The sequence below is a fragment of the Melanotaenia boesemani genome, chromosome 16 (genome assembly GCF_017639745.1).
Source record: "Melanotaenia boesemani isolate fMelBoe1 chromosome 16, fMelBoe1.pri, whole genome shotgun sequence".
In the NCBI taxonomy this organism is placed as follows: Eukaryota; Metazoa; Chordata; class Actinopteri; order Atheriniformes; family Melanotaeniidae; genus Melanotaenia; species Melanotaenia boesemani.
Window position 1 is genome coordinate 1,905,409 of NC_055697.1, and position 15,875 is coordinate 1,921,283.

The following is a 15,875-nucleotide window of genomic DNA, read 5'->3' on the forward strand; positions in this document are numbered from 1 at the left end:
ACTTTATGATGGGGGAAGGGGTCTAATTCCCATAATAATGATGCACAGACCAGTGTGTGACACAGAGACCATGTCCACTTTATTTACATCTATGGACCATTCTCACGTTTCGTCACTGATCATGTGACCTACACGTCTGCGACATACATGATTGGCTAAAAGATGAACAAAGCAGGCATACTGTTAGAGGGCTCAGGTCCACTGCTAGCTTTTCAAGTAAAAAAAAAAAACTAGTAGTACATCCGTGTTGTACCTTTGGATGTTCCAGTCCATGTCCCAAGGATGGGATTGTATTTATCAGACTGCTGCTGCAATGCGTTACTAAAATGCAGTAAACTGCAGGGGTTTAACATTACTGTGTCCCGGGACCAGACATTTCACATTAGCCTGGTGTTAACGGACATGGAACTGAGGCAAACTGTGTCTTCCCCGGGGTGACAGACAAGCCGTCCTCAGCCTATGTCCCATCCATCTTCCTGTTTGTCTGCACTCCTGAGAATAGAAGCAAACATGATCTGGAAAAGTTAGAAAGACTCCAGAAAAGAGAAGAGAAGTTTAAGTTTTTAAAAATTGTGTCTTTCATTCGTTTAATTCTTTAACAGATATTCTAGTTCATTTAAGCAGAAACACAGAAACATTGTTCATGTGTAACCAGGAGGACGGTCACATGATAAGTTTATTCAGGTAAAACTCAAACAAAGAGAGCTGAGGCACTCAGGGAGATGAGGAATAAAGAGCCTTTATAATATCATGGCTAATCTAATGAAACCATGCCACCGCGTTTCAGCCTAAAAGGCCTTGGTCAGGACAAATGGCAAAATGCTTGTCAGTAAGTCCAGTTCATGCCGCCGAGTTCTGAAGTAGCTCTAGGTTCGAAATGGACTTCTTGGGAAGACCAGAGAGCAGGGTATTAGAATAGAATAGAATAGAATAGAATAGAAATACTTTATTAATCCCTTTGGAGAGTCCTCAGGGAAATTTGGGCACCAGCAGCAATACAACACCAACATTACAGTTTTTCTCTATTGCCAAAACACAAAACCCAGTACTCTAAACCAAATGACCAGTTGCCTAAACACATTTAGTAAAACTCCCCCCCTTTTGCCACAACCACAAACACAATTCACCTGTAGACACTGTTCACAAAACCCATCCCCTTTTTCTCAAAACTCAAAACAAAAATTGCCGTGCTAAAACACATTTTGCATATAACTCTGCTCCAATATGCATTGTGAAGCTCATGTGATGCAAAATGCTACCCACAATCAGCAAAACTTGAACACAATGAACATACCTGGTGTCAATCAGTAAACACAACAACTCATAATTGAAAACACCTATTGCAAATGATGTGACCACACCTATATAAGTCAGTGCAGTTTGCTGAAAGTTCAAAAACAAAAATGGATGATGAAGACAGAAGAAGAGGAGTTTGTGTCAGAGGAGGGAGAGGAGTTTGTGTCAGAGGAGGCAGAGGAGTTCGTGTCAGAGGAGGCAGAGGAGCGGGCCGAGGAGGGAGAGGAGCAGGTCGAGGAGGGAGAGGAGCGGGCCGAGGAGTGGGCCAAAGAGGGCGAGAAGCAGTCCAAAGAGGAGCAGGCCAAGGAGCGAGAGGAGAAGGAGGGCAAGCAAGACAACGCATTTTCATTACAGATGAAATGAGAGCAACAGTCATTGACCACGTCATTGTCCACGGCATGACAATGACCGAAGCGGGACAACGAGTCCAACCAAACCTCAGCAGATTCTCAGTGGGCACCATTATTCGGGCCTTCAGAGAACACAACAGGTACTGTATGTAGTAGTTTTTTAGTCACTACACTAGATATTCACAGTATACAGTAGTATAGTGGAGTGCACCTACATACAGACAAGTGCAATCATGGTTACAGTAAAAGTGTGTACTGCAAGGACCATTTCTGACCAAATGACTATGTTTGTTTCTCTAGAGTTGAAAGATTGCCATTTGCAGGTGGGAGGGCTTCCAGATTCACACCAGCCCAAGAGGTCCTCATTGTGGATATGGTTCGGGAGAACAATGTGATCAGACTACGGGAGATACGGGAGAGGATCATTGGTGACAATTTGAACTTTCCGACCATTGACAATGTCAGCCTGACAACCATAGACAGAGTCCTCAAGCGCCAGAGAGTAAGAATGAAGCAGGCCTATAGGGTACCCTTTGAGCGCAACTCTGGAAGAATAAAACACCTCCGTCACCAGTATGTGCAAGTAAGTACAGTACAATCCATGGCCTACAGTACTTTACATACAATACTATACTGTCGTACTGTAATGTGCTCTATTGACTGTCTTTCTGAACACCTGAAAACGCTATTTGTTTCCACAGAGGATGTTCCAGTTGGAGTCCATGGCCAGACCCCATGAATTTATATTTGTGGATGAGGCTGGCTTCAACCTCACAAAAAGGAGGAGGAGAGGCCGTAACATCATAGGACAGAGAGCTATCGTTGATGTGCCCGGCCAACGTGGAGGAAACATCACTCTCTGCGCTGCCATGAGTTCTAGAGGGCTTCTCCACCGGCATGCTGAACTTGGTGCCTACAACACTGAGCGTCTCCTCACCTTCCTAGGAGAGCTCAGAGATGTTTTGCATGACAATGACCACCTGAATGCTCGGCCAGCAGATCACCACGACCAGCAGATTCCTGGGCCAGCTGATCTTCCCATATACGTCATCCTCTGGGACAATGTTAGCTTCCATCGCAGCATCCAGGTCAGAGAGTGGTTTAACATCAATCAGCAATTCATTAATGTGTGTCTGCCACCCTACTCTCCGTTCCTAAACCCAATAGAGGAGTTCTTCTCAGCATGGCGGTGGAAGGTCTATGACCGCCAACCTTACACTAGAGAGAACCTTCTCAGGGCTATGGACCTGGCCTGTGATGATGTGGCTGTGGAGGCGTTCCAAGGCTGGGTGCGGCATGCCAGGGCATTCTTCCCACGTTGTTTGGCTATGGACAATATTGCCTGTGACATTGATGAGGTCCTGTGGCCCGACCCAGCCCGACGACGTGATGCCTCTCCATGATTTCGGTGTCAACATACAACATACTGTGTCAATTTTCAACGTACTGTAATAAAAGAAATCGCACCCTGAACATTGTGTTCTCAATTGTTACTGTACAGTATCTATTGTGTGTAATGGATCCTCCATGGAGTTTAGTACTCATTTTTGCATTGAGTTGTGATATTACTGCATTTTCTGCATTATGTAACTATTCCCATGAAATGCACAAATCTATAGAAAATGCCCAAAACATATTTGAGAATAAATAAGGGTTGCTCAAATGCATCCTGGCAGTTGTGAAACTGTAAAAAGAACAGTCTCACACTGTGAAAATTGTGCTTTCAATTTTTTTGGTAATGTGGTTAATGATGCTCAGTAGTGTTTACATTTTTGCAGGCCTTGAGTGGTATTTTGGTGTCAGAGTTTGCTTTTGAGCATATGAGCAACTGTTTTGGTGTGATGGGTTTGCTTTTGAGCATATGAGCAACTGTTTTGGTGTGATGGGTTGGTTTTGAAAAGAAACTGTGAGGTTTAGTGTACGTAGCTTTAGAAAAGTGTTTTGTGTTTAGAGTTTTGTGAAAAGTGAGGGCAGTATCGTGAAATGTGTTTAAGCAATAGAGAAAAACTGTAAAGCAGGACAAGCACAAGACAGAATATATACAGGTACAAAGCAAAATAGAGGCAACAAGGTGCAAGAAAAGCACAAATAGAATGCAATAAATAACAATAAGATATGTTAAATAAAACAATATAAACAAGCATTACACTATTATTAAAGTAATTTAATCTACTAGAAATAAAAGCATCAGCACTTCCGTGCTGGCAAGAAAGAGAAATGGGCGCCTCTGGCAATGTTTTTAAGATGATAAAATCGTGTTTTTTGTGACATTTCTGATGGAATAAAATCCAGCTCAGAGTCAAAAAGAACACCTAGATTTTTCACACACTTAGAGGGATTGAAATTATGTAGTTTTGGTAAAATGATCTCTCTTGTCTTAAGGACCGATAATTAAAATTTTTGTCCTGATTGAGCTGTAAGACGTTCTCTGCCATCCATGACTTTATATCTAAAATACAGTTTAAAAGGACGTTAAGTGGTTCCAGGTCATCAGGAGACACAGTCATTTAAAGCTGTGTGTCATCAGCATAGCTGTGAAAATCAATGCTGTGTCTCCTGATGACATCCCAAAAGGCAACATGTACAAATTAAAAAGTATTGGGCCTAAAATTGACCCCTGGGGAACCCCACACTTGACTTCATGGATTCTTGAGGAGCATGTATCCATACTTACAAAGACTTTTCGATCTGTGACATAGGAGTAAAACCATTTAAGAACAGTACCTGAGAGGCCTGCTACACTTCTGAGTCTGTCTAATAAAATCTGGTGATCAACTGTATCGAAGGCGGCACTAAGATCCAGGAGAACCAGGACAGAAAGTTTCTGTGAGTCTAAGTTAGATCTAAGGTCATTAACAGTTTTTAAAAGGGTGTCTCAGTACTGTGGTTTGTCTTAAAAACCAGACTGATATTTTTCTAAAATATGTCATGATTACTGCGCTGCAGTGATCACTGCCTGCAGGAACCTCCACTCCCTCATTAAATTCATCTGTTCCACCTGCCCTGATTACTCACTCTCTCCACCTGGTACCCGCTCTACTTAAACACACTCCAGTCTCTGCTTCCCTGCCAGATGGTCAGCATTGCTAACCCTGTTGAGATCCAGCATTCATCCTTTGTTTCTAGACTCCTGTTGCCGACCTTGCCATGTCTCCTGGATTTCCCCGTGCCTGATTCCCTGTAGGATTTTCCTGCCGTCTGCCTTCTCTGGATTTTGACCCATGCTTTGGACTGACCACTGAGCCTTGCCTGTCACTGATAAGTAATCTGTTTTCTGCCTTCTCGTGTATTACCCTGCCAGCCTCATTACAACTCTTCTGGATTATTGGATTTTCCCTGTTCATGTCTGGAGTCCCTTTTTTTTCAGGATCCTGTACCCCACAGCATATAAGGACCTTGTTGTCACTCCCTGCTGGACTGTCTCTGGATATTGCCTTGGAGCCCCTGTTTCAATAAACACATTTCTTGTTTAATTCTCCATCACTGTGTGTGGCAGAACTTCCAGGTTCCCCCCTTGACAACTCATTACAAAAATATTGTGTTTATGTCATCATAAAGACAAGTTTTCAATAATTTTACTTAGAAACGGTAAGTTGGATACAGGTCGGTAGTTATCAAGAATGTCAGCAGTGAAGACACTCATCTGAAGAGAATAATTTACCACATTTAAAAGCTTACACTCAGAGAAACCATAAAATGTTTCTAAAAGTCATGTGGGAATTGGGTCTAAAAGGCAGGTTGTTTTAAGGTGGGAGAAAACTTGACCAAGCATCTTTGCATCAACCAGGACAAAACACTCCAGAGTGTCCTTAGACAAAAGCAAAGCTTCAGGCCTGTTTAAATCAAAATGTTGTTGAGATAAAAGAATGGATCTAATAACATTGATTTTACTTCTGAAGTGGCCTGCAAAGTCCTCACATGCAGCATCTGATGCAGGCATGGAAGAATTAAAACTAGTGTTTGTTAAAAGATCTGTTTTAAAAATAAATTTGGGGTTATTCTTTTCTGTAATAAGATTGGAAAAATTAAGTGTTCAGGCCTGTTTAACTGTTTTATTACAGGTGGGTGTTTTTACTGAGTTGACAGAGTTTTGAGAAGACCACTGTTAACATAAAACAGGAACTGTTTATCCAAATTATGGAGCAATGAAATTAATAAACATGGTCTCATAATTGACCCCAAGCATGAGCATAGAATTGTGTTGGGACATGTCCCTACCACGTCCAGCAACTCCTGAGTCACTCCTATCAATTTATGTCTCACAGAACAACTGAGAGATCTGTGCTTTCTATCCACAGCATCGCTGCTCAAAGTCCAGCAATTTAAACCCCTCTGATTGGCTCTGCTCTGAAGAAGAGAAAGGACGTCACAAGATAACTGAGTCAATATAGAAGTTTAAGTTCCAAAGAAAAGTTTTCTAACGGCTATTAGTTGTTGCTGAGTCTTGTTTCCTCATCATGAATTAATGTGTTTGTCAGGTGAATCAAAGCTGCAGAGATCAGTGAGAGGAGAAGGTGGAGAGGAAGGTCAGCTTTTTCTTTGGCTCCCTGAAACGTGTTTTTAAATTATAATGACAATAATAATGATGTTAAAAACATTTCCCTTGATTTAACACATTTATGCCACTGCATTGAGACAAAATTATTTAGATTTTTTTTCTTTTTCAGCATTATTACAGCTATAAGGACGATAACGATGTATCAGTGGTTTATGTCTGTGTCTGTAATTCTGTCTGTTAATGGTCTTATTTCCCTCCAAGGTCTCATTAAGTTGTTGAATTTCAGTCATGGATTTCTTGTTCTGTGTGAATAAAGAACATTTCTGTGATGGGGATGATTGCACCATAGTTCAAATTACTTTCTCGTGCAGATATTATTAAAGTGAAATGAATGTACAGATGACTTCATCTCACAAAATGACAGAAGTTCAAGTAAAAAAAATCCTGAATTTAGTTTACCCAAAAAACAAAACATGAAAACTTTATTGTCAGTGTCTGAGTAGAATTTATTATCCTTATAGATGTCTGCTTTTTCAGATTTTATACCCACTAAATTACATGATACAGTAAATAAATGTCTATCATAAGTACAACAAACACAGTGGGACTCTTTATGTCTCTATAAATCAAAGCTACAACCCTGACTCCAGGGATTTTCACCAAACTGTCTTCTAGTCTTAGTGATGCAGGGAGGATGAGAATCTGGCAGCATAAGCATCACTGAACTCTGTCTCACTAAAACCAGAACCAGGATTATTACTGATTTCCACCTATTTGTCTTCCAACATCAGCTGTGTGATGGTCAAGGATAAAAATGTTTCAACATCAAGAGATTTACAGCAGCACATCCGAGCGAACTGAACCCAGCTGCTAGTTCTTACAGGAACAAACACAACCTGTTCTAACCCTGATCCTGGTCTCTCATTCTTCTCATCCCAGTCAGCAGCATCTTCCAGGAAGGGTTAGTTCAGGACCGTACTGCCCTCTGCTTGTGAAATAGACAGCAGCACCAACCTGGGTCAAGTTCAGCCCTCAGACAAAGTGAGTTTATATATGTGAATGTTAGTGGAGGGGGTGATCATGGTTATTTAGTTTCCACTTCCTCCACTCACCACTGTGGACAACCTTAACAGACCCACTGAAACTCCACCGGACACAGGTGGACTCTTACAGAGTTTGCAAACATTTTTGCAATTTACAAGAGTTTTATATAAATATGACACAAATTATAATCTAATTTTCACATCTGCGAACCAGATTTCTTATTTTTTACAGGTCTTCATTACTCTAAGCATCCTTATAATGATCCAGTCCTCATCTTCGTACAGGAGACTTGGCAAACATTGCACAAAATATCATGGGCTTAAATACCAATTTTATAAATAAAGATCATTGTGGCAAAGCAGAATCCCCAAGATGGGTTAAAAAAAAACATTTACCTGGGTTGGTAGTCAAACTGAGGATTGTTTACATTAGGACTTATTTAATGAAGACCAGCTTCTTTCTTTTAAACACTTAACGACAATGTATAAAATCTAAAACCATGATTTCTTAAAAGTAGAACAGAAATACAGGTCAGACCGATCAGGATGGACACTTTAAAAGGAAGACTTCACGCTTTAATAACCTTTGAGATGATCTCAGTGACCCAGCTTGGAGGCCTAAGAAATACCAAGAAAGGGAAAAGGAAGAAAAGGACAAAGATATATCTGATAAAATATGGGACAAATATTAGATCATTGGTCATAGTATCAAGGGACACTTATACAATGAATAATTAGGTTCTACTGGACCCATGTTAAAGGGCACATTTAGGACTCTGAGCTGCATGTGGTTCTCTCCGACACGTTCTACTCATGTCCCACTAGATTCCCCTCGGATTTTTTCTTTTATTAATACCGCTTTTCTAGAAGTGTTGGAATCCGTCTGATTCCCCTGAGTTGGTTTGATGAAAAGAATCACTGAACCCTGTTACTGTTAGGGTTCCTGTCTGTCTCCCTGAGTGTGTGGTTCCAGGATTGCCATAGTGTGTGAGTTTGGCTCCCTCTGTCTGTTTTGTGTGTCATGTCTGTACCTGGCCAGGAGGATTACCAGATTATTCCAAGGCTGCAATCATCTCACCTGGGCTGATCACCACACCAGGATCTTATCCGACAATCAAGCCACCTTCACTTCCCTGCAGTACTTAAACACCGGATCATTCTACCATCCTCGCTGGATCATCCTGTTACCCATCTGGTATATCGTGGCCTCACTAGTCTTCTGCTTGAGATTCTGCTTGTAATTAACAAGATCCATTTTATGCTTAGACTCTGGGTGCTACGGATCCTGCCAGCCCTGTCTGTCCTGCCAACCTCCTGGATTGTCTTCCCCGGGTTGGATCTGTTCTCCCCTCTCCAGCTCCAGCTGCACTCTCCACGCCACTCTCCAGAAACCCACAGCGGTCATCGGATCCTGAAGTTGGATAACAGACTGTTTCCTGATTCAACTCAAACCTTCATTAAACTCCCTTTTCTGTTTGATCCACTCTCTGCCTTCTGGTTGGTCTGTGTCTGCGCCTTGGGGTCTAAATCCATACAAAAAGTTACAGTTCACATATTTATTTAGAAGTAAAAAATTACATGAGCAATTCCCCACAGATGTATCTGGAGACTAACTAGAAGCAGAAACAAGCACTACATTATCCAAGCAGTGTCTAAACACTCAGGAAGTGCTATCTTATTTTATACTTCCACTCTCTACCCTAGAAACTGCTCCAGTCCGGCTCAGACGCTGTAAATGTGTGTGTGCTGTTCTATTTGAATATTAAATAAACCATCTCTGTCAAAAGTCACTGTCTGTGACTATCTGTGTGTGTATATGTGTAGGAGTCTGCTCTCTGTCCTGTTATGCAGCTTCAAGGCTGAGAGATAAGTATTTGCTTCTGCATCTGTCCCCCAAGTAACTGAAAACAACCTTCACTACACCACCCATAAGTTACTATTTATGATTTATATATGATTACACCTTTCCGTAACATGACTCCCATACGTGTCACCTGTCTAATTGTTTTCTCATCCTAACAATTCCCCCGTTTTAAACTCTTCCAGAGATCACCACCTAAGAGCTGACTCCTTCCTAGACAGCTCCACCGTTTGCTCATGCAGAGCGAGCAAAGACATCATTTTATCAGCACCATCCACTCGAGCTACTGCCGTAGCAATCACTCGAGAATGGCGCAACATTCTGTCGTCCCCCAATGTCCCAACCAGCAGTGGTCAGGGTCCACAAACGTTAAATCTCCGTCCTTCAAACACCACGGTGGACATGCCAGTATCTTTATGAAATGTTGCATTTAATTTTAAATAGGTCGTCGACTGTCTCTCTGTCTCAGCAAGCAAGTAAGGTCACGTATCCGTTGATCGTGACGTTATTCCATCTGCGATCGACTAGTTTTGCCTCAAGTCAGGTCTCGGATGTGTGGCACAAAAGTTTGAATTTCAGATCTGAATTTGTATTTCAGATCTGAATTTGTATTTCAGATCTGAATTTGAATTTCAGATCTGAATTTGAATTTCAGATCTAAATTTGTATTTCAGATCTGAATTTGAATGGAGAGAACTGAAACTGAACTATGAAAATGAATTAGGGAATGAATATTTTCAAATACAAAAATTTCAACTTTACCAATATACACATTCAAAAAACAAAGATTCAATATCAAATATGGCCATTTGGATTCAGTTTTTTAAAGCAATTATTCAAACAGGCATATTCAGATTCAAATTGAATGATTCATATTCAATTATAAAGAATTCAGATTCGCTCCCCAGCGGCACAAAGCTTATCCCATATTCTGATGTCATTGCTGTAGATCCTGGTTGTGTGGATCAGTGAGTCAATGTCTCGCTCGCTCTTGGCGTACAGCTTGATGTCATCCATGTAGAGGAGGTGACTGATGGTGGACTCATTCCTGAGTCGGGATCCATAGCCAGTCTTGGTGATTATTTGGCTGAGGGGGTTCAGACCTATATATATATATATATATATATATATATATATAAAAATATATATAAATATATATATATATATATATATATATAAATATAAATATATATATATTTATTTATATATATTGTTATATAAATTGTTATATTGTTATATATATATATATATATATATATATATATATATATATATATATATATATATATATATATATATATATTGTTATATATATATTGTTTAGAAAACAAATATAATACAGAGCAGTAAAAGTGATCGGATTACTGAGGGTGAAAACTAAATGAACATAATGCTGCACATACACGTTGCTAATACATTTCGACAAACCTAAGTCATATTGAACATCAAATTCTATGAATGTATGAATAACAATGTGCTTGATCGGTACACTGAAATAAATAGCATAAGACCGTGACTGCACTTTTTTTTTAAACTAAAACAAAAAGGCTGGGAGGATATGGTGTAAAAGCACAATAGCTATAACGTACAAAGGCAAAATACATTTAAACAAAACTATATCACATTTAACAGACACAAATATGTTGATGCAGGACGTCCGACAAAATGTACATGCTTTTTCATGACTTATAAGACTGATATTGCATCGATTTACCTCTGGAAACTAACAGAATGCATTGGCAGTGATCGCAGTCTGATCTGGTGTTTGGAACTATTGAACATCTACAGTAACAAGGAAGTGCGCCGCCATTTTTGTATACAGGAGTTAGAGTGTCCACTCTTAGTATATCGAGGCAGAGCCGTCGATATTCCCAGAGTTGCGTCACTCTCATTGACTCCTGTGTACATTGTGTCTTTGACTTGTCCATACTGCTGGGACATTTCATGCTACATGGCTTTAATAGATGAAAGTACGCCCTAACAACCTAATCAGTTAACCTTACAAAGTGAATTGTAAGGACAGTTAGCAGTAAGAAATATAGAGGTTAATGAGGACCATTACGTCTGATCTTTAATAAATGCTAGTATGTTGGTTGAGATGAATATTTCCCTCCAAAAATGTATTAAATTATTGTGCTGGTTACACTTATTTAATCTATTGTCAAACATGACTTGATCATCACTTAAATCAACATGAACATAGTAACGCATTCAGTGACAAACGTGTATGTGTTTATTTAGTTTTCACCCTCAGTAAAACAATCGCTGCTGTCTGTTCCGTAGTAGAGCCTAGCAGCGCAGGCTTTGTTTGGAACTGTTGGAACGTGACCGCTCTTACAGCAAAGTCAATGGTTGTCGCAGCTCGGAGTTTATCGACGGCTCTGGACCAAGCAAAAAGAAGCTAAACTTTCATCTTTCAGAAGAACAAATGTGGAAAAAAGTTCCACAATAATAATCCAGACAAGCACAAGCAAATGTTTCAGTATTTTCATTTTTACTCTGTACTTGATTTCTATATTTCTCCAGAACTTTAATTTTAAGCATGTTATTTAATGAGGAAAGTGAACTACACCTTTAAGTCTTTCTTACAACTAACGCACATTAACTCATGATTCCCTGACTTCAAACAGCTACTTCAAACTGCAGCAGAGTAAATTATGTTCTACTTTATACATTATCTGTACCATTTTAAATTCAGCTAAATCATAAATTTAATGGTATTTAAACTAAAGTGTTGCTTGGTTCTATGAAGTTAGATTGGTTTATAATTCTTAAGCTCTTTTTTGTAACTTAAAAATAGGAAGGGTTGGTTTTCTGTGCATCACCCCACTTCTCTACACAGTGAGTGGTATATGGAAGCAGCAGAGATGATTAGTTTGACAGACAAAATGCAGAACTTTGCTGGAACATGTTCTTCCTCGTGTGATGGGGATCTGCTGCCCTCTGCTGCTTCTCATGTTATCACTGATTCTGGACTAGGACACTTTTTAATGCCTTCATTCATAAAGCTGTTGTACTTTAATAACATCTTTTTAATCACCTTTTGTGGGTGTAGAATTTTAGTCTTTAATATAAAAGCTGAGCTGTAGTTAAATTGAGCATGAAAGACAACTGAGATGCTACTGTGCTCCATCACAGTTACAGAAAAATAAATACTACAGTAGTTTATTGTTCATTCTTACATTTACAAATCCCGATGTATTGTTTAAGCAAATGGGCTAAAGTAATTCTTTTTGACTAACAGTAGAAATATTGATTTTTAAGAGTTTATTTTTAGACTTTTAAATTTACTTACAGAACACGATTAGCTCTCCCAAACTTACTTTCATTATTTTATGGGGAGATTTTATGCAATTATTACTTTTCTCTGTATCTGAGTGTCTTTTATGTTGTTCTCAAAACTCCTATAAAAACAAATCTGCCAACAACAGAAAAACCTAACAGGAAATGGTCCATAATGATACAATCACAAACCCTCATATGTTGCTTATTATTTATGTGCAGACTCTATATGCAGTGCTTGATTCCCTACCATTACCACGGGCAGTGTGACGTTTAGTGTCTTACAGAAGGGCAGATGGCATGTGGATGGGCATCAAACCACAATTATTTGGACAATAATCCTGTCACTTGAGTCACATCACCTCTACTTCTACAAAGAAAGGAAATATAGTACAAACTGTGGCAACTGATAAATTCTGTACCCATAAAAATGTTGCAGCTGCTTTCACAACATTAGTGAGGAGTCTGATTCAGCTTCTGGGTGTAAGTTCCTCCATCTTTACATAATAACAACAGAGGCAGAGTAATCCCTAGCAATCAGACAGAAAACTGGTGCATTTTAAAATAGATGAAACCAAACATGTCCTTATCTCATGTTATTCACAGTAAACACCACGGGTGAGCTCATGCAGGCTAAAGTTATTCCTACGCTGGTTTTGATTTAAAAAAAACACTTACCACATTTCTAACTATAATCTGATTAAGACACATGAAGTATGTTTCACCTCTCAATAATCAGTTATCATCAGAGATCATATTTCTCCAGTTTTATCTTCACTGGTTTCCTGGTAAATCCAGAATAAATTTTAAAATTCGTCTCCTCACATATATAACTCTTAGTGACCAAGATCCACTTAATCTGAGATCTTAAACATCTTAGAATTCCAGATTTTCCCATCAGAACTTAACTCTCACACACCAGTTTTTTTATTTTTATTTTTTTAACCTGTCCTGTCTAGCATCATAGCAGCAGAATAGTGATCTGGTTGCTGTATTGTGCCGAACAAACACCGGAAAATTTATTGTGGCTTTTACAGAAAAACAGAGCTGCCAGTAGTTAAGAGCTCTTACATAATAATCAAATCAAAAAGACATATCTCAAATCTATCAAAACAAAAACCAGATGCTAACTCAAAGGGAAAAAAAAGATAAATTATCTCTTAGAGCAGGGCTACTCAATTCGGTCCTACGAGGGCCACAATCCAGCAGGTTTTCCATGTATCCCTGCACCAAACACACCTGAGTCAAATTAGGTGGCTCTAACAGCCAATCAGGTTCTACACAATGACTCATTAGTTTGACTCAGGTGTGTTGGTGCAGGGATACATGGAAAACCTGCTGGATTGTGGCCCTCGTAGGACCGAATTGAGTAGCCCTGTCTTAGAGTATGTTACAGCCCAGGCCTGTCAGCTGGAGGGAATGTATGTAAATGTGACTGTGTGAGTGCTTGCAGGTGATTGGCTGGGGTTCCTTCGGCTTCGTTCCCTCCCACCTTCATCAGGATTGGACAACAATGTCTCCGCTCCTTTCCGGCCCAGCCAGTCCGGAACTCGGCCCTGCTATAAAAGGCTGGAACTGCCCTCAGTCTTGGCAGTTGTGTGTGATTACAGCGCAGCGTGCCACCTCCTCCATGTGTCTCGTGATGGCACCTGTGTGTGCATTTGGTTGATCATTGTTACCTAGTGGAGATTTGGGTGTTGGTATTTGTGTGACTAGACTTGGTAATCGTAGGTTTGAGTGCTTTAAGCCTCTAGAAAGACATCTTCCTTTTGTTTATGGTTTTTTGTGTCTTTGTTCTCCATTTTTTTTTGTTAAGTTGCCACTTTTGTGCTTTACCTGATTGCAGGACATTCTAAGTTGGTTTACTATTGTGTTAAACGAGTTACTTTTTGTTGGTTGGAATAATTATGAAATGTATGTTGTTTTGGTGCCTTCTTTTTCTTTTGGTGACTTTTAGTACTGGCACCCTACTTTGTTTTGTACATTTATTTTATTATTGTAAATTAATTACTCATATTGTGAGTATTTGTCTCCGGCCTTATTTGTTGCTTACCCCTAGACTACTGAGGGGTCGTAACAGAGTATAAACCCACTGGACAACTCAGTGACTGTGTCAGCATGTAGAGGAAGAGGAGTGATCAGTGATGATGAGTGGTGAGTGAGATCATGCAAATGCGACCACGCCTCTACGGAGGTCAGAGACAGACCAGGGCAGCCCAGAGACCCGGGCCCTCAGCAGCAGCCCCTGAGCACAAACCCAAGCTACCCCACCCCGACGACGACTCCAGCCCCACCCGGAGGGTGGCAGAGGAGAGCCCCAGCAAGAGCCCCCCACCGTCTTGGGGCACAGGTCCCAGTGGGCCAAGATCGGCAGCCGCCGGCCCAGCCAGGGACCAGCCATCCAGGGCAGCCCTCTGGATGGTGAGCCTCTGGAGGCACTAGGCACCCCCATTCCCCGGGAGGTCCCCCAGGACAAGATAGGCCAGGAGCAGCCGCCCCCCACGGCCAGGTCATGTAGTGACTGCAGCCAATGAGCCGCTGCTAACCCCAGAAGGCACCCACCCCCCCACATGCCTAGGGGGAAATGAGAGGAGGGGGAGGAGGACAGTGGGAGAGCCCAGACCCACGGCACGCCACCTCCAAGCCTACCCAGGCCTCCCCCACAAGCCCATGTTATCCCTCCCCACCCCACATACACACCTATGTCCTTGCACACTCCCGCTTACCCTAGCACACACACACACATACAGCATATGAACCTCCCAATCTCTGTCCCCAGCACCTCCCCCTCCCGCCCACCATGCCCTGTGGGAGACGTCCTCGGCAGACCACAAATACAGTCCCCACTGCCAAGGAAGCCACTTGGGTGGCCCCCTCCGCTACACCCCCCACGACATGCACACCTCCCAAATCCCTATGTGTTTGTGTGTGTGTGTGTGTGTGTGTGTGTGTGTGTGTGTGTGTGTGTGTGTGTGTGTGTGTGTGTGTGTGTGTGTGTGTGTGTGTGTGTGTGTGTAAGTAAGAGAGAGAGAGCTGGGAAGAAGAGGGGTCTGGGGATGTAAGTACAGCCGTAAGCGAACTTCCCTCTGGATGGTGAGCTGCTAGTAGCACTAGGGACCCCCACTCCCAGAGAGGCCCCCCAGGGCAAGACAGGCCAGGAGCAGCCGCCCCCCCCATCAGCCAATGAGCTGCCACCGACACCAGAATGCACCCACCCACCACAAACAGAAGGGGGAAGGAGAGGAGCAGGAGGAGTATAGTGGGTGAGCCCAGATCCATGGAGCACCATCCCCAGGTCCACCCAGGCCTCCCCCACAGGTTCATGTGATCCCTCCCTATCCCACCTACTCACCCATGATCTTTCATACTCTCACTCATCCTAGCACATGCATTCACACACACACACAGACACGCCCACACACATACAGCATAAACACATACACACACAACATATAAACGTCCCTGTCTTACACCACAGCACCTTCTCCTACCAATCCCCCGAACCCCACTCAGCCCCCCTTCAAACCCCTACACCCCTCCTGCCC

The 15,875-nt window shown here is 41.5% G+C and overlaps 1 protein-coding gene across 1 annotated transcript; it reads left to right on the top strand.

The window, feature by feature from the left end:
• The first annotated feature begins 1,520 nt into the window (after nucleotides 1-1,520).
• On the top strand, nucleotides 1,521-3,049 carry LOC121656091. Its single transcript, XM_042011128.1, has 3 exons — nucleotides 1,521-1,786; nucleotides 1,947-2,229; nucleotides 2,348-3,049. Exons 1-3 carry the CDS (start codon nucleotides 1,656-1,658, stop codon nucleotides 3,047-3,049), a joined length of 1,116 nt encoding a protein of 371 aa, XP_041867062.1. The 5' UTR covers nucleotides 1,521-1,655.
• The last annotated feature ends 12,826 nt before the right edge of the window (nucleotides 3,050-15,875 follow it).